Here is an 18,379-nt window from a genome sequence, read left to right as displayed (position 1 = left end):
ACCTGAAGTGCCTGAACGACTCCACGAAGCTCTGCATCAAAGACCTCATATCCTTTGCCTAATGAGATCCCCTTGGTCTTCCAGTCTCCTCCTAGCTCTTACCATGCGAATGCCGTTCCACACCTGCCATTCTCTAATCTTGATCCGTCTGACCAGATTGCTAGTCCAGGAGAAAGAGATTGCGCCGCTGCTAGGGCCTCTGGACCTGATAGCACTTCTATTCGGCCTGGAAACTGGCTACGGATCGTCTGTATCGTGCTTTCAAAGCCCTCGGATGGATCTGCGGTAGGATATTGGCTAATCGTCGAGCGATGTGTTGTCCCAGGGACCATGGGCCCCGGTATCAGAGCATTAGTGTTCTAGAAATGATTTACTGGTCTACTGCTCTACGAATTATTGAACCTTGCTGAATTGTATATCGCTGTGGGTCCGAACAGGGTGATTTACACCGCGTATTCACCAGAGATAAGTTATGATGTATCATTCAACTACCATAGAAGACTTATTTAAGAGACTATGCTCGACCCTAACCATTATTTCGGATCTTATCGAGATCTTAAAATGTCCGCCCATGGGACCAAATTATCAATGGACAATGATCCTACAAAATCCAGACAGCACCGAAAAAAGCCTCGATGACTTTCCCGACGGCGGATAGCAAGAATGGAGTGTAGTCCTTGGTTCATGGTGTGGCATGGTTCCGTCTTTTGGGCTGCTCAACTCGGTTGGCGTCTTGCAAGCATGGCTGGCGAATAACCAATTAAAGGACTATTCGGGTTCTTCCATTGGGTGGATTTTTGGTGTTTTTAATTTCTTTGTGTTACGGCAATACAGATTGGTGAGAAGCATTCTAGTTGACTACGAGCATCAATCAGTTGACTATTCAGGTCCTATCTTCGATACCCATGGCCTCAAATATATCTCATCCCGGGATGCATAGGACTGGTATCACTCATGATGTTCAGCCTTTGCGAAGTGTATTACCAGGTTATGCTCGGCTTCAGTCTGCCCGGAGGCGCAACGGCCTCCACGATCATCACCCCCAGTATCGCCTGCGTCACTCACTGGTTTTTTCCGTCGTCGCGGTCTAGCACTCGGACTGGCAACACGGCAGGTAATTTTGGGGAATCGTATTCCCCATCATCATCACTAATCTGCTTGATTCCGTCGGGTTCCCTTGGGCCATTCGCATGGTCGGGTTCGTCTCGGCGGTATTCTGCCTAGCCTGCGTTCTGCTTGAGAACCCGACTTCCTCTCAAAAAGGCCGATGCCAGAGTGGACCTCAAGGCGCTATGGGAGATTCCGTTTACCACCCTGTGGGTCGCAATTATCCTCGATTACTTTTCCCTTCTAGTTTCACTGATCTACATTTCCCTCATATGTCATTGCACACAGCATGAACTCCTCTCTGGCATATCGACTCGCCTCGATCCTCAACGGTGCTTCAATCCTTGGCCGTGCTCTTCAGGCTATTTTGCTGATTGGTACGGTCGATTGAGCGTGGTGGCTGCGACAACTTTGTTCTGCGCCATCTTCGCCCTCGGCCTGTGGTTGCCCATTCAATCCAACATCCCGGGGATAGTCGCCTACACCGTCCTCTTTGGCTTCTAGAGCGATTCAGCAATTGGCCTGACCCCGTCTGTGTCGCGCAAGTCTCCCGCACGGAGGATTATGGGAAGAGATACGGGACGACGTATTCGCTTGTTAGTATCGGGGCGTTAGGTGGCCGTGCCGATTGCTGGTGCGATTCTGAGGGCTTAGAATGGGAATTATCAGGGTGTTATCTTCTTTGTTGGATTGGCGTATTTGCTTGCTTTCGTTTTTTTTGTGCTTGCTCGGAGGATGTGTACTGGGTGGAGATCGAAAAGGGCTTCCTGACTTTGTACATTATGCAATTAGATAAATAACTTAGACTTGCTTACCTGCTTTACAATACAAATCCAACAGAAATAACACAATCAAGACTCAAACCTCATCTCCTCATCCCACCACTCTTGAAAAATCCTCAGCCTCTTCGTCCGTTCAACAGCCATACGTTTCCCTGCCCCCGTCTTCAAATCATTAGCCAAATCCATTCACGAACAGGGCGGGATGCACCTACCTTCATAAAATCCACCAGCCTCTCCAACTTCTCACTTATATGCTCCCTCGGGTTCTCCAACCCCAAATCCGGCTTCTTCGCGCCCCCAAATGCAAACGCCCGTCCGATCCCCGTCGCCCCAATTGCATCTAGTCTATCTGCGTCCTGCACGATACCCAATTCCCGATGATGTTGCAGTATGCCCTGTAGCCGTGCGGGGTCTTTGATTTCCGTGGTATAGGAGATGTTGCTGGCGATTATCCGAACTTTCTGCGTAAGCGACGGTGATGCGCCGGCTTTGGAGAGGATGGTGGCTATTTGGACCGTGGCGCTTTCGCCTGTTTTGATGTATTTGTGGTCGCCGATGTCGTGGAGGAGGCTGGTTTTGTTAGTATGGTAGGGAATTGGGCGTGTATCCATGGCTTCGGAGTGTATTCTCACGCGCTTAAAAAGACAATTATTGGATCATATTCAATTCCTCCATCTTGACATTCAACATCCAGAATCCGTCGCGAAAGCGTCAACACGCGAAGGATGTGGTTGAAGTCGTGCGACAGGTCATATTGCGACATGTAATCCTTGACTGATTCCGCGACGGAGACCAGCAATTCCTGGTTTTTAATCAATACATCCTGATGGGATTGCGACAATGCCTCTTGGAGATCCCCGAGAGTGGTCTCTTGACATAGCGTGGTAGTGGTAGTAGTGTAAGTGGTGGTGGTAGTAGTCATGATGGGCGAGCCGAGCTGAGAAGAGGCCGAGAAGCATCGGTGGGAGACAGATGGCAGATGTATTAAATAGTTTATGTGAGTTCCGTCAGCTCGGAATGCCAGCTGTCCATTCTTGCTTTTTGTCCTTACTTATCGTATTCTCCTTACATGGTGTACCCGCACTTGGTGAACGTGGATATCCTTATCAATCTCAATGGCTGTTCAGATAAGGTTAGCGGATGATCAAAATAGTTACGGAGTAGAAATGGTGGCAATAAGTAGATCATGCACGGAAAATCACTGTAGCAAGCATTTATATATTCAAAGGGTATCTGCTATGTACTCTAATTTCTGAACCATCCCAAACCAGCAACTTTTGTGTATTCATAAACATAACAACGTACATATGGCATATCACATAATCAACATGCCCTCCCCACTGCTCCCAATTTTGTCTTCCCATATGCGCCTCCATGTGCCTTTCTCATCTCCAATGCACGTCGGTACGGTGGTGCCGTCGGTGGCTGGACCGGATCCAAGCTGACATGGTCAGGGGGCAGGGCATATGACGCATCCGAGTCCCAAGCTGAGAGATCTCCACAGGCGATGAATGAGGGTATCCACCGGTTCTCCACGGCGAATCGTTTTTGTTCTGGTGAGGCGGTCTGATCTGCGTCGGAGGATCGTGTACGGTGCGAGTCTGGGTGGAGCATACGGGTTTGTGTGTCGTGGTTTGAATTGGTTGCAGTAACTGTTGCTTCTCTTGTCGGTACTTGGCCGTCAATGTCGTGGTCTTCGTCCATCATCTCGACTCCTACGTTTCCGTCTGCTGAAACGGATTGTGGCGCTGCCGCACCGCCGAAATAAGGATTCTTCAATGCGTCCACACCCTTCAACTCATCATGGAGAGCCGGAGGAATAAATCCTTCGCAAACCACGAATGCTTCCAAACTACTCGCGCGACTGCTTCTAGGCTTGGCGACGCTCACTTTCTCGAACACAGTGCGCAGCTGAGCATACAGGAGATCGACATCACGGCCGCGAAAGATCTTTGCGACAAACTTGCCGCCAGGGCGGAGGACACCCAGGGCCAGGTTCAGCGCGGAGTAGAGCAGCTGCGATTGAATGTAAATATCCAGATCATGCAAACCAGTCACATCAGGCGCGCCATCAGAGATAACCAGGTCGACGGGATTCGGTTGTCGCACAGCAGACGGAGACGAGTCGGACGAATCGTAGGCTTCTGGGTCCAACGCACGAAGGAGAAGAGGAATCGTAGACGGATGCGTGATATCGGCCTTCATCGTAGTAATACCCTCCAGCGGCGCCATAGGCTGAAGATCAATCGAGACAATCTTGACATTTTTCCTTGGCTTCAACTTCGCAGACTCATCCTCCTCTTCACCCGCCTCGTCCTCATTGTCACCTGCTCCATTTTTCGCCCTCTCCAACGCCCTCTTTTCCTTCCTCTTCTTCTCAACCCACGCACGTCGCCCAAAGCTCTCGCCTTTGATCAACACCCGACTCAGGACTTGACTCCAACTGCCCGGAGCAGCGCACAGGTCCACGACTCGAGTCACTTTCTCGGGGTTTTCATGCTCGAAGAGATCGAATTGTTCGTCGACTTGGATGAGTTTGAAGGCGGATCGGGCGCGCCAGTTTTGTTCTTTGGCGAGACGGTAGTACGCGTCGCGCTTGTCTTTGGAGGATTTCCCCATTATGAATGCGATTAGCGGTTTCTTGGAATAGAGATCGTGGAATTAGTGATTGTAGAGACGGTGGTGGAGGGGTGGAATTTTGGAGGAGATTATGTAATTATCTTGGCGTTCGCTGACTCGTTTAGTTGAAGTAACTATAACGTACTCCACATGCGAATGTAACACACGGGCGAATGTAACACGAAATCGCTCCGCCGCGATGTTAACTCCAACATCTCCACCAATGCACTAAAATTCCATTAAAATTATTCAGAATCATCTTCCTCAGACGTCTCTACTACTATCTGACAGGAACGCGCATTGTGTCCGGCCTTTCCGCAATTGCCACAGCGCCGCGCGCGTGTCTCAGTCCGCGGTCGCCGACCAGCCCTAATGCGTGTTTCCTCCTTTAGTTGCACCTCAACCTCCATTTGATCCCCTAATTCCTGAGCTTCCAGTATTGAAAGCGACCCTCCTTTCCTTAGACGTGTTTTTTTAGCCCTCCGGCGTTTGCTAAGGGCCTCGTTTGCCGCCCGAAGATCATGAATCTCTGCTTCCATCAAATCCATCTTATGCATTATCTTCCTCGTGCCTTTTGTAAGGACGTCAGCAGTGTTCAAGATTGCCAGGCTGTTTTGCTTTTGCCTTTCCATGTTGTTCAGAGCTTATGACAACCATTGTAGTCGAGATCACTCCCATCTGAAACCCAGTTTCATCAAAGTTATAGATATCTGCTTCCTGGATGCCATACTTCGCAATTGTGTTTTGAACAAGTGTAAACCAACGACAAATAACTTCTGGGTCTTCGCATAGAGCCCTCTGATAGTCATATTTCCGATTGAAACGAGTTGTGAGCTCTGGGTGCCGTTTGACAAAGGTGCTAGCCCAGTTTACCCCAACGCGTCCCGCGTCGCGCGTTGTGAGTAGTCGGTAGTCGGTTGGCCATATCTTCCACACCAGACAACCGAGGAGGAAACCCTTTGGAATCTAGATCAAGTATGTGTTCGACAATCGTTGATTCCTCTAGATCAGTGAGCTTCCGTGAATTGGCTGATATATTGCATCGTGATTGCATGCCACGCCGGCGGCGACTAAGCTTCACATGATCCACGTGATAGATCCTGCCAGCGGCTCGAGCGCTTAGATTTTTATCATTTTGCATAGCTTGAAGGGCCAATATTACTTGGCTTTCATCATGTTTCTGAGGCATCGTTGGGTGTGGTGAAATTTGTAGTAGAAATCGGAAGTCGCGTCGGAGCGATTTCGTGTTACATTCGCCCGTGTGTTACATTCGCATGTGGAGTACGTTAGTTTCTCTGTCGACTAGGATGTAATGAATGAATATTTAAATTTCTGCATGGCTTTAAAGAGGCCAATAAAGAGTGAATGCTCAGAATACTGCGACATTGATATGCTACTTTACTCTGCAAGCAATGCTAACCTACTTGCCGTCATGGCCTCAATATCTATCATTGCTTCCATCATCGAACTGATGCTGTTGCTCAGTTCGAACTGACTCTAGTCAGAGAGTCATATTAGCTTTGAAAGGGTCCTTTTGCTGGTCCGGCATGGACTTATCATGGCATGGAGTTCTATGAATACGTCAACTCATTTGCACTCGAAAAGTCGAAAGCAAAGGAGTAATTTTGCTTCTTATGATACTTCTTATATTCAGCCACCAAGGGCAAACTAAGCTGTGAGTGAGAATGACACATCCCTGCCTACCCAACCGGCTATCTATTCAGTGCGAAGCAACATCATGGCCACCATAAATCCGGAGAAAAATAACCAGCGATTATATTCTCGCCTATCCATATGGTCGAATGACTTCTTACAAAGACCGGCGTTGACTCGCCCAAGAATCCAACAAGGCCAACAGCCAAGATTCTCGGAAGCAACGCAGGAGAAAACTAGGGGAGACTCGAAATATTTATTGGATGCTAAACAGCATTTACTTTGACCTTTGTATTTTAGAGCATTTCTGTTGTCACTATGCTAGTTAACGTCACTTGTCCATTCTTCACTCTTGGACACCCTCCTTATAGTGCTGGTTTGGCTTCCGCTTTCTCTCATACTCCTCCCAATCCCCCATGGTTGCTTCATGGTCCGAGATTGTAGGACCTAGTATGGATGAGAACCAATTAATGGGGCAAAATGTCAGTTTTATCTACTTACTTAAGCTCCTCTGGGTTTTCAGCGCACCATTTGGCAAACTCCATCTCTTTTCGAACGAGTTCATTAGGGTTGTTGCCAAGAACATTCGTATAGATATCAGGGGAACGATAGCGTTTTGGATTGTCTTGATATGCTTCCGCCACCTTTGTGGGTTTGTAATAGCCATGTTCATTTCGTTGTAGACAATGAAGGTGGTATTGGTGAAGAAAAAACTACATGTTGATGCCCATAAAGTCACGTGATGTTATTTTCCATTTTGGGACAGCGATAAGATCGGACCAAAGGCGGTGTATTTTTTCTGCCGCTTTTTTATTTTTTGCGAACGGCCTGGGGAAAAAATTGTCAGTGAAATACTGAAGTCTAGTGAGACAAAAAAAGATAAATCGTGCTACGATCATGGGCCAAAAGCGACAGCGCGACTCCAAGGACTCCAAGGGGCCTTCCGCCCACGCAAATAAGAGGAAGAAGGCGGCCAATGCGACAAACAAGAATGATTCCTGGGACGGCTTCGTCGGTCTTGAGGATCTGAACTGGAAGGAAGTTCCTCTTCCGGATCGTATTGAAGATGCTGGTGGATTCTTTGGTCTGGAAGAAATTGAGGGGATTGATATTGTGCGACCAAATGATAATGGAGAGGTTCGATTCAGGGTAGGGCCGTCCTCGTCGTTTGGAATGTTGGAGGCGCGAAGGAGGCTGACCATAATTAGGCCAAGCCCGGCACGAAGAAAGAATCGATATTGAAAAAGAAAGCGCCGGAGGAAACCGAATTTGATGATTGGGATGGTTTTAGCGACGGCGAGGCCGAGACACCGAATGAGAATGCGACTCCTGCGGACGAGAACGAAAGCGAAAGCAAGGAACCGGCATCAAAGAAAGAGTTAAAGAAGGAGAACAAGAAAGAGAACAAGGATAGCAAGAAGGACGATAAGAAGGAACAGAAGGAAAAACCCGCCAAAAAGGATCAAAAGGAGAAGAACGCGAAGAACGAACAAGACAACGACATCAAGCCAGGGCTTTCCTTCGCAGCTTTGGAAGAAGAAGAGGAGGATGATGGCGTGGATATCTCGGCCTGGGAATATCTCGGACTGTCGCCAGAAATTCTTACCGGACTCTCGAAGATGAAGTTTGCGAAACCAACGTCGGTTCAAGAAACGTGTATACCTCAAATCCTAGAAGGACATGATGTTGTTGGAAAGGCGTCTACGGGATCCGGGAAGACATTGGCATTTGGAATTCCCATTCTGGAACACTACCTGGAGCGGATGCGAAAGAACCTGAAGAAGAAGTCCGGGGAGAAGTCTGAGAAGGCAACTCATCCGATTGCACTGATTATGTCACCTACCAGGGAATTGGCGCATCAGCTGTCGAAACATATCAGTCAACTGTCCTCACTAACCCCAAGTGCTGAGCCCAGAATTGCTCTTTTGACCGGTGGTCTGTCGATGCAGAAGCAGCAACGTTTACTGGCCGGCGCTGACATTGTCATCGGTACGCCTGGTAGAGTGTGGGAGATTCTCAGCACTGGACAAGGCTTGATCCAGAAAATGCAACAGATCAAGTTCCTAGTTGTTGATGAGGCCGATCGACTGCTCAGTCAAGGTCACTACAAGGAATTGGAAGAGGTCCTGGACGCTTTGGATCGCGTGGAGACGTGGGAAGTGCCGGAAGTCGAGGATAAAGAAGAATCTGATGAGAAAAAGGTCAACCCGATGGCAGAGAGACAGACTCTGGTTTTCTCCGCTACATTTCACAGAGACCTGCAGCAGAAGCTATCAGGAAAAGGCCAGTGGAGAGGAGACGATTTGATGGACAAGAAAGAGTCCATGGAATATCTTCTGAAGCGGCTTCAATTCCGTGAAGAAAAGCCGAAGTTTATCGATGTGAATCCTATCTCGCAGATGGCCGAGAATCTCAAGGAGGGTATTGTCGAATGCGGACCGATGGAGAAGGATCTCTTCCTCTACACTCTCCTCCTATACCACCCCAAGCACCGCACCCTGGTCTTCACAAACTCCATCTCCGCCGTTCGCCGACTCACCCAATTCCTCCAAGCTCTCCAACTCCCAGCCCTCGCCCTCCACTCCTCCATGGCCCAAAAAGCCCGTCTCCGCTCTGTCGAACGATTCTCATCTCCCTCATCTGATCCCAGCTCAATCCTGGTAGCAACCGACGTCGCCGCCCGTGGTCTCGATATCAAGGGAATCGACTTCGTCATCCATTACCACGCCCCTCGCACAGCAGACGCCTACGTCCACCGATCCGGTCGTACAGCCCGTGCTGGCGCAGCCGGTAAGAGTGTTATCATCTGCGGCCCGGAAGAAATGGTTGGCGTTGTCCGTCTCGCAGCAAAAGTACACACGAACATGGCGCAGAAGAACGGCCAGCCACCCAAACGTCTCCCGCTTGAATCCCTCGAACTCGACCGCCGGATCGTCAACCGCGTGAAACCACGCGTCAACATCGCGGCGCGTATCACGGATTCTCAGATCGCGAAGGAGAAGGTGTCCGCAGAGGATAACTGGCTACGCAACGCGGCCGAAGACCTTGGCGTCGAATATGACAGCGAGGAATTTGAAAAGAGTGCAGGTCGTGGTCGTGGCCGTGGGCGCGGCCGTCACCAGCGCGAGAAAGAAGTTGGGAGTATCACGAAGGCCGAGTTGGCGGGGATGCGGGCAGAGTTGAAAGGTTTGCTGTCGCAGAGGGTGAATGTGGGTGTTAGTGAGAAATATCTAACGTCTGGACGGGTCGATATCGATGCTTTGCTAAGGGGAGAAGGAAATGCTGCGTTTCTGGGACAGGTGGATCCGTTGGGATTTTGATGATATTTGTATATTCCAGTGCTCCTACATATGCAATTGAATTTTTCGAGCTGTGGCCGCCTTCCTCTTCTTTTCCGTGTTGGTGCTCACCACTCGCCGCTTTTGGCTCACTGAGTATCCTTGAGCACGTCCTGAGCAGCCTGAGCTGATCACTGAGCAGAGGCTGAGCCGATGGGTGAGCAGCCTGAGTAAGGCAGCCTCAATAAAATGCACCATGCTAGTGCGTCAACCCATGTCTGCTTTCCCTCGTATTGTTCCTGACTGCTATTCCTTCTGACCAGCCCTCATTTAAGCGCTGGGATCATCAATCTGACAGTCAATTGTGGCCATGTCTTCTCTCAGATTATCTAGATCTAAGCTCGGGTAAAGTTTCAGTCCGCTTCTGGGATCGATCTGTGTCTGTGACGGCCCAGCTCAGCGCCCTTGTCGACAAACACCGTCAACATGGCAAACGATGCCATGCAGGCAATTAGGACAAAGAGCTGCTTAGTGATGCCGCACAATCCCTATAAAATCTCTTCGTGTAGATAAGTCTCTCTTCCCTTCTTTTCTTCTTCAGATTCGATATTCTCGTCGATGGCTACACTAGTTTAGATGGGAATATCATTTTTTATTATCTACTGGCCGAGTCCGTGACACTTATTGCTCGAGACCGTCACACCTTTCATCATCACGTGAGGTAGTGTGACAAGGATTGCAACACTGAGCTTGTGCTCGCAAAGCTTCATATTCAATTGAAGACCCCAACATCACCTTCTACAGCACATAGCATGCAATCTATGGCTTAGTGTCTATCCTGGCTATAAGTTGATTCTACATGTGCTTAGGCCCGGGAACCTCCACTAGCTTCGATCTTAACTGATGGAAAAGCAATATCATCCCCCTGGATGCAGATATCCATATCATCCTGAAAACAATTTTCAGCAGAAAACCTTGCAAGCCGAAACTCATCACGGATGCAAGTAAGAAGGGAACGCCATGAACCTCCTGCGTGGATGAGATTGACAGTGTCTACAGAAACCTCTTGTAAAGTGGCTTGATGAGACCGGAAGAGCTGGGTTAAATCATCCCCCGTGCAGCTAACCGTCGATAACTTCAGCGTCCGAAGACGTGGAATGTACAGAGCCTGGCTAATTGCATGGAAACATTCAGGCTCGATTCGAGGTTCGAAAAAGAGTCCGAGTGTCTCGAGGCTTGGAAAATGGAGGATGAATCTAGTGACAATCTTTGGCCATGCCCTTGGTTCAAGATCGTAAACATCCCCAGTCTCTATGGCGAGTACTAAGCTGATAAGACTGGCTGAGAAGGGAAGCTCTAAAGGCTGGAGCCAGGGGAGCGCAAGGGCTTCAGGGCTGATCGGTGGCATATCGGGACTAGTATAGATTTCCAAGGCTTGAAGCTGAACACCACTGGCAGTCAAAGCTACAAAAACCGCTTCAACTGCCTTTGCAATAAATTCCTGACTGTCCCTCCAGTTGAGATCAGTAGTCGGGTAAACACCGGTTTGTCTTTTCAGGAAACCAGCGCCCCAGGACCGATGGTCATTATCAATAGTCAGGGCTTTGCAGTTTTTGGTCTTCGAGAGGATGCCCGTGAGGTATGCAGCGCCCAGTCCAGAGTCTAGCAGGTTGTTTTGATCGGCTAGATACTGATTGTAACTGCTCCTATTGACATCTAGGTTGGTTCGCATGGAGGAATCCTCCACCCACAACTGAAATGGTAAGGGATCCTCAAGAGGCGGTTCATCCGTCAGATGGTCGATTCCGATCACCAGCTCATGTAATGTGATGCTAAGCGCATCATCAGATACTATTTTTTGGAGGACCTCAAGGCTATGCCTACTGAACATATGGCGACGCCGGTAAAAATAACGCCGCAAATAATGAGGCTTTGAGCAGTGCTGAAGATACCTGCAACTCTGTCGGAAATTAAACAGGTCTTCACTCTCTGTGAGCTCTTGAGCAATCATTAGGATGAGCTCAGCGCTGAGGCTGACAAAACTCGCCATAAAAAAATTATTGTAACCAAATTCTGGAAAGCTGTCTGAAATTCATGGTACCATCCTGGGTGAGTGAAGTGGTCGTGAAACCAACTGGGAATGCTTGATCGGATAACTATTGTCCCGCACCCGACAGTAGAATGGGGGACTGGAAGCACCCCGCTTGTTTGAGGGCAATCCATGAGGGGTACCTAGAGACACTACCTGTGCCTGTTACCATGCAAGGGTATTCTAATAACGAAAATTAATGCCATATCATGGCTACGGTATCAGGATGTGAAACAGACCGTGTTCGAGATAAATATTCAGAATGCAATGTGGGTTTACTTCGATGTTCATGGACCTAGATTTGATTCTCAGCTGAATGGTGGAGGTGCAGATAAAGAAATCGCTTCCTCTCCTATAAGTCTACATAAGACTTTCAGCTCGCCATGCAGCTGATGAAGATTCCCGGGAAACACCATTTATGTCTCACATCTGGAAATAAGCCGGCGCGTCGCTGAGTCCGAACGGCATGCGGCCAAGTTGCGATAGACATTGCTACTTACCTTGCTCTTTGATGAAGCCTGATCTTTCTTGTGATATGCATCCCTTAACAATTCATCTGCCTCATCAACAAGGAGGCCCCCACCCCTATCTGGCACTGTTGGATCGGCCCCATGCTCCAGCGACCACTGTATTGGCTCTAATTTGCCTATCTCTGCCGGAACATGGAGAGGCATCACACCCCGATGGGAATTCCGCATATTGGGCGCAAAATGGTTGATATCAGCGCCGCGCTTGATCAGATGGTCAAGCATTTCAATCACATCCACATCTGTGTCTCTGTATAGCACCTCATGCAGCGCCATGCTCAAGGAGGACATCGACAATGGTAGGACTAGCAAAGACAGCTGCGTAAATTAGCACAGTTCCAGATGATTCCAGGCTGAAGTTGGGGTTTGCGCCTTGGGCCAGGAATCAGCGGAGGAGGGTTTCGTCGTTTTTTTAAACGACATACCTATGTGTGGAATATGGTTGTTAGGTCTGTCTAGATAAACAATAGATGATAGAATGTCTACCAATCTGGCAAATAACGACCCCATAACTATTCAGTCTCTGAACCTCAAGTCAAGCGTCGCTTCTGTACTATCAGTCTGAAAAGACTCCGTCGAGCCCCAACCAAGCGTAAGCCACACAATCTTCCCAACATCAGGAAGGTTGTTGACATAAAGCAGATCTTTCACGCCAGAGAACGGGCGATACTCACAACCCACCCCCCTCGCCCCCTCTGAAGAATTCCAACCTCTCTGGAGAGACTTGCATCCACTCTGGTAATATTGGAATATAAAATACACTCCCCTCCTCCATGGAAGAATCAAGCTTGGAATTCAACCTCCCTGGAGTCACCTGTCCTCTGGCGCCCAGGCCGGCAAGAACGAGAGCGGGAGCTCCGCTTTGTCGAGGAAACCTTCAGTCACTTTGAGCATCTTTTGTCTCATTGACTCCACCAAAGCTCTCGAGATTCTGAACTCCACTGATGGTCATGCGTCCCCGTCGGGGAACGCCATCTCCTGGAGATGCTGCCGACGTGGATGCTGGTACGGCTATGTTCCGGCCTAATCATACTTAATCGAATCACATTGTCACCAGCAGTACTACTTCTCGGGATTATAATCCGGAGAATAATGTTGGCTTGGAGCCCCAGTGGCCCCTGACCCATCGTGAGCGAATTTTGGAACTTCACGCTCCGCTCTACGGCCCCGAACAGGCACGATACCAGCAGGAGATTCAAGCCGCGATATAATGACATGCGGAGTTTCCGCTCGACAATTTGTGCTCACCTGAGCCAACGTACTTCAAGAGATGTCAAATGATTGTGGCAAAGGCCAGATCTGGTCCGGTTTGGATGGAGGTGGGTATATTGTCTATATCATAGCCATATTGAGAGCCCTGTAATAGACTTCTGCTGCCGGTAGTCATGATTAGAAGGGGAGAGACTGTGAAGGAATACAGCAACTAGAAAATTGGGAAAAGAGCCTTCTGTTCATTCACATAGGGTTCTTCCCGACTACGCCCATTATTGACTAGCTGTCAGAGGGGCAAGAGAACATCGATAAGTCTGTTACAACCGAGCGCATTTTAGACGAGCGGCACATAGTGAATGATTTTCCATCATATGTATCGCGAATTGACTATTAACAATTTGATTGGCACCCAGGTAGTTCTAAACACGGCCAAAATAGCGATGCAACTCGCAATCGCAGCTCTTCCACTTCGCACCGCATTCGTAACAGAATCCGTTCCCACAGCGGCAACTGTCATTGTCAAGGAATTGATTTTGGTTAGCAATAAATCTATAACAGGGAAGGGGGAAAGGCCAATAACTTACACAACATGGTTGCAACCCGCCTCAAGTTCAACCCAGTGCTTACATTGCAAACATTGCTGCCAGTTCCATTGCTTCACCCACTGCAAGACTTCCTCATCGCCAAACTGGCACCCCATCCACGGCACATGGGTCTTTTGACAAGTCACACAGGTCCAGCGCAAGCAACCCACGCAGTATCTCATATTTGTGCCCGGGGATTTTGTGTTGGGACCGAGATACCGCGCGCACGTCGAGTTGGAGCAGTACGTCCGGTTCGAATCATTATGGTAAGTCACTTTCTCGTCAAATTGCCTTTCGATGTCCGGCTCAGAATCGAAGATGGGTTGTAGCAGAGTCAAGGGAATTTCAGTGTGGCAACATTGCGGTGCAAATATCGTTTCGCTGTCGAGTGAAAGTTGGACAAGCTCTAGCACACATGTACGGCAGTGGTGGTGGGAGCAGGGGGTTTTGATTGCTGTGTCTGGCGCTACCATCCCTGAGCACGAGATGCATCTGAGAGGATTGGGTTTAGGGGGGTCACGGTCACGTTCACGTTCATGTTCGGGTTCGGGCTCAAGTTCAGGTTGTTTTTGAGGTGTGACACTCTTTTCGGAGCTTTTAGCTTGAGCCTGGGCTGGCGGGTCGTATCCTGTCAATTAGCCATATTAATAATAACAGCTAACTCTTTGGGAACGCAGCGATAGTTACCAAGCAAGTCTACCTCTTTCCCCGCTGCCAAACGATGCCAGGATGCAGTAACGCGTTCGTCGTCTCTACCACGGACAACTGTCCGATTTCCTCTACCTCGTCTAGGTGCGCTGGCGATGCGCTCCGCTATCTTGCGATCTTCTGCAACATTGGCGTAGTTGTCAATTTCCTCCTGCCAGAGACTCAGGGCTAGCTGAAGATCCGAGTACACATGAGTGTCTACGCTTGCGTCAAAGATGTCTTCCGTGTCACGAAGGAGGAGTGTAATAATTGTTGCTTGACTGGCTTCATCCATGTTTTCCATTTTGGCGCATCTGGTCTGGATAGTCTTGCTTAAGTGGTAAAATAGAATAATTGGCGATTGATTGTGGCAGGTGATAAAGAAAACAAGGTGAAAGGTTGATTTTTTTTTTTTTTGAGCAGTCACTGTTGCCTCAATAAGGCACCATTCACAGCGATGTCTTTAAGAGTACAGCACTCAATAATTGATGCCTTTGCTGAAAAAACAAGAACTTACTTCTGCTACTTTGATGGCCGCTACTATACGCCTACGATATAGAATATGACAAACAGGGGTCATAGCCGATTGACAACCTGAGGAAGCATTCTCTGTTTCCAAGTCAAAATAACCCATGCCGAGCGAGGATCACGAATTCGTTCGATAGGTCAAGACTGACACTGGGATTACTGGTCGTTGCAATTTCAGTTCAGGGTAACGATCCTGGAGTTGAAAGCTAGGATTGACCGACTTTATACGTTGCCAGCAATTGAACAGTTAGAGACGAATCTAATTCTAAATTGGCAACAACAAGGCTCCCACAAAAATTCATAATTAAAAATTGGAACACGACAGGTTTGTCGCAATGAGCACCCTTAAACGCGGCAGGTTCAATCAGGCGCGAGGCAGAAGGACGCCCGCCAGAACAGCATTCCAACACGGATTTAGTACCAGGCACATGAGAGCGGAAGAACTCAAGCTGCACGTTTTCAAGCCCTTCCTTCAAAGCAAGGTCTGTCTCCAAGCGACCATGAACTGGTGGCTTACCAAAGCAAGATTGGAATGCTTTTCTTGAATCGAGATAGTCTTTGTACACAGGAATCGTGCAGAAGAAGCGCATCCCGCTATTTAAGCGCTTGCTATGGATCAGAAAAAGACACCCCAGCAATTGAGCGCGCGCAAACTGAATTTACTTGGTCCTTTAGGACTAAATCTCTAGCCGGAGGTGAGCCACTCTCCGCTTAACACCAGCGGGCAGCTCATTGACGGCACTGATAAGAGCGACGCTTAAACTTGAGTGCGTCTACACAAACCCCTCTAAGCGGAATACAGAACCAAGGGCTATCCAAGCGACCACAATGGCATCTGTGCTGAAGCACTTCCACCGGGTGTCATGGATACACAGCGTTAACAAAGACGAATTGTGTTAAAATCGGCACATTGTGCGCAACATATCTGTAACGAATACAATTTGTGCTTCTAAACATACGATAGCCCTCAGATGCCTGCGACCTACGCGCTTTGGTTAAGAGAGAGTATGCCGATCGGGGTTCCCTCCTATGCAGAGATAACTGGATACTACCCAAATGGAGTCTTTCGAACATGACCGCATCCCCTCGGTCCCGGCATACCTTTATTACTTTGGAATACTCGGAATTTTAGGTTTGATACTATACAGAACTTGCTGTTGGTCCAGTCATATGAGAACGGCTCACCCTCATTATTGAGTGGTAGAAACGATTGGATCATGATATAGTCACTCTTCCTGTGTATTGCTGCCATATGGCCTTGAAGATACGGGAAATGGGGTTGACAATGTTTTTGTTCTTATTGAATTCGAGAAGGCACTTGTGATCGAGACATGGAAACGTGTTTCTGACCATGGAGTGGACGCAATGAGTACATCAATGTCGCTGGTGTTTTCCAAATGACGAACGGGCTCAGGTGCGGCTGGGTTGAGAGTGAGCGAATAATATATTCGAGAGATAAAACAAGAAGCGACTGTGTCACTGCTCCAAGTTCCACTTGCATATCCTCAGGGATTACCCTTTCTTTGCCGGTGTCTCAGCCGCCTCTTTCTACACTGCCGCTACCTTCGTAGACCCTGGCATGATCGATGTAGAAGGGGGGTTTAGTTAGTCTAGTTAGGGCGTTCCCAACTCTGTCGTAGGGGGTTCTGATTGGGTCATTTTGATCTAGTTTACTCCCAGACACTTCTCTGGATACAACGTACCTGGGAATGCTGAGTAGGATCGCCATTGCAAAACTGAGCCGGGTTCTTACTACAATCACAGCTAACCATGTGTCATTGATTGAAGAGAAATCCATGCCGGGTGGCTATTCGAAGCACATGATGACATGTGCATGGATCTGAGTTCCTGATGCAGATAAGATCTTATCTCTTATCTCCATCACTCGGCATGCCGAACATCCCCACTCGGGATCGGAATCGGCTTTTCTCGATACGATACCGTATTTTTCTATTTTCCTAGTTTCCCGAACTTTCCGATGATGAAATTTGATTTCCCGATGTGTCATGTGTTAGGGGTCCGCCTTTTTTTTTTTTTTACCCTTGACGTATTTTCGTCGTGTATTCCATTGTGTTCCATTTGTTCTGCTGCAGCTAGAGTGGTTGTATATAGATTGAAATATTGACAGGGATTGTCGAACCCTGCAAACTTCTACGAACCCTTACTATCCAGGTAAGTATCTGCATCTACATCTGCATGAGCCCTATGCGATTGAATGCTAATCGACCCCAAAGATCCAATTTTATATACCCATCCAGCGATAATAGAAACCAGCCAAAATGTCCTGGCTCACCAAAACCATATCCTCACTCGCCAAACGACCCTCATCCGTCCTCCGACCTATTACCCGACAAAGTCTTCCTCAACTGCAACACCAACAACGAACCTACCACCTCACCCAATCTCGCCCCGTCCACCCCTCCTCCTCCCCCTCCGCCCAACAATCAACAACTACAACCGTCCTGCACGAAGACCACCTCACGAACCCCAACTTCCCAACCCCGACAAGCACAGAAAATGAGCAAACCCACATCGACACCCTAATCTCATCTCTGACCCTCGTCCAATCCCTCCGCAACAACCCCTCCTACAAAGAATCCCGCCCCCACCACTCCATGGATCCATCCCTCCGCTCAATGCATTTCGTCGCCGGTTCGCTAGCGGGGAAGAACAAGGTTACCGTTGCGCCGTTTATGTGGATGTCCAACCCTTCCTCTCGCTCTCCCTCTAAACCCTCTTCGCCTTCGGCGAGCACCGACAAAGAGGAACTAGCAGGAAGCCACCTCTACTCGATCTTCCACATAGGGGCGCACCTCTGCGGACACCCGGGGTACGTGCACGGCGGGTTGTTGTCGGTGATGTTCGACGAGGCGTTTGCGCGGTGCGTGTCGACGTCGTTTCGCAGTGGGTCGGGAATGACGGCGAATCTGAATGTGGATTTCCGGAAGCCGGCGCTGCCGGGGAGGTTGTATGTGCTTGAGGCAGGGACTGTAAGGGTTGAGGGGAGGAAGGCGTGGGTTGAGGGGCGATTGGTTTGTTTGCCGGAAATTGGGAACGGGGAGGAGGGGGAGGGGGTGATGGTTGCGGAGGCGAGGGCTTTATTTGTTGAGCCTAAGTTTGCGGAGGTTTGTTCCCTATGTATACCTGGTGGTGAGGAGATGGCTAACTTGTGCAGTCGATGATTCCGTTGTATAGAGGTTGAGTTGGACCGAGTTGGATAAAAGTCCGGACCGGGGGTGGTGTGGTCGAGGCCGAGAGAGGGAGACATTTTGGTGATTTCGTTTGCACAATACCCATAGTAGACATAGATATA

The 18,379-nt window shown here is 48.9% G+C and overlaps 6 protein-coding genes across 6 annotated transcripts; 2 read left to right on the top strand and 4 right to left on the bottom strand.

The window, feature by feature from the left end:
* Window positions 1–1,958: 1,958 nt before the first annotated feature.
* On the bottom strand, window positions 1,959–2,811 carry ACHE_80685S (HD domain-containing protein; the record flags this gene model as incomplete). The annotated part of the gene is made up of 3 exons (XM_043284083.1): window positions 1,959–2,051; window positions 2,102–2,459; window positions 2,522–2,811. 3 exons carry the CDS (start codon window positions 2,809–2,811, stop codon window positions 1,959–1,961), a joined length of 741 nt encoding a protein of 246 aa, XP_043141298.1.
* Window positions 2,812–3,212: 401 nt separating this feature from the next.
* ACHE_80684S (tRNA methyltransferase TRM7) lies at window positions 3,213–4,508 on the bottom strand (the record flags this gene model as incomplete). The annotated part of the gene is made up of 1 exon (XM_043284082.1): window positions 3,213–4,508. The coding sequence occupies one exon, from the start codon at window positions 4,506–4,508 to the stop codon at window positions 3,213–3,215; it is 1,296 nt and encodes a 431-aa protein (XP_043141297.1).
* Window positions 4,509–7,058: 2,550 nt separating this feature from the next.
* Window positions 7,059–9,481, top strand: mak5 (ATP-dependent RNA helicase MAK5; the record flags this gene model as incomplete). The annotated part of the gene is made up of 2 exons (XM_043284081.1): window positions 7,059–7,310; window positions 7,370–9,481. The coding sequence occupies 2 exons, from the start codon at window positions 7,059–7,061 to the stop codon at window positions 9,479–9,481; spliced, it is 2,364 nt and encodes a 787-aa protein (XP_043141296.1).
* An 823-nt stretch (window positions 9,482–10,304) lies between these two features.
* ACHE_80682S (uncharacterized protein) lies at window positions 10,305–11,489 on the bottom strand (the record flags this gene model as incomplete). Its single annotated transcript, XM_043284080.1, has 2 exons — window positions 10,305–10,388; window positions 10,503–11,489. 2 exons carry the CDS (start codon window positions 11,487–11,489, stop codon window positions 10,305–10,307), a joined length of 1,071 nt encoding a protein of 356 aa, XP_043141295.1.
* Window positions 11,490–13,686: 2,197 nt separating this feature from the next.
* ACHE_80681S (Rcat domain-containing protein) lies at window positions 13,687–14,842 on the bottom strand (the record flags this gene model as incomplete). Its single annotated transcript, XM_043284079.1, has 3 exons — window positions 13,687–13,777; window positions 13,852–14,479; window positions 14,539–14,842. 3 exons carry the CDS (start codon window positions 14,840–14,842, stop codon window positions 13,687–13,689), a joined length of 1,023 nt encoding a protein of 340 aa, XP_043141294.1.
* A 2,503-nt stretch (window positions 14,843–17,345) lies between these two features.
* On the top strand, window positions 17,346–18,268 carry ACHE_80680A (PaaI family thioesterase; the record flags this gene model as incomplete). Its single annotated transcript, XM_043284078.1, has 2 exons — window positions 17,346–18,191; window positions 18,242–18,268. The coding sequence occupies 2 exons, from the start codon at window positions 17,346–17,348 to the stop codon at window positions 18,266–18,268; spliced, it is 873 nt and encodes a 290-aa protein (XP_043141293.1).
* Window positions 18,269–18,379: the final 111 nt, after the last annotated feature.

Source organism: Aspergillus chevalieri, chromosome 8, assembly GCF_016861735.1.
Source record: "Aspergillus chevalieri M1 DNA, chromosome 8, nearly complete sequence".
Classification (NCBI taxonomy): domain Eukaryota; kingdom Fungi; phylum Ascomycota; class Eurotiomycetes; order Eurotiales; family Aspergillaceae; genus Aspergillus; species Aspergillus chevalieri.
Note: the sequence above shows the minus strand (reverse complement) of the source record. Positions and strands in the feature narration are given on the sequence as shown.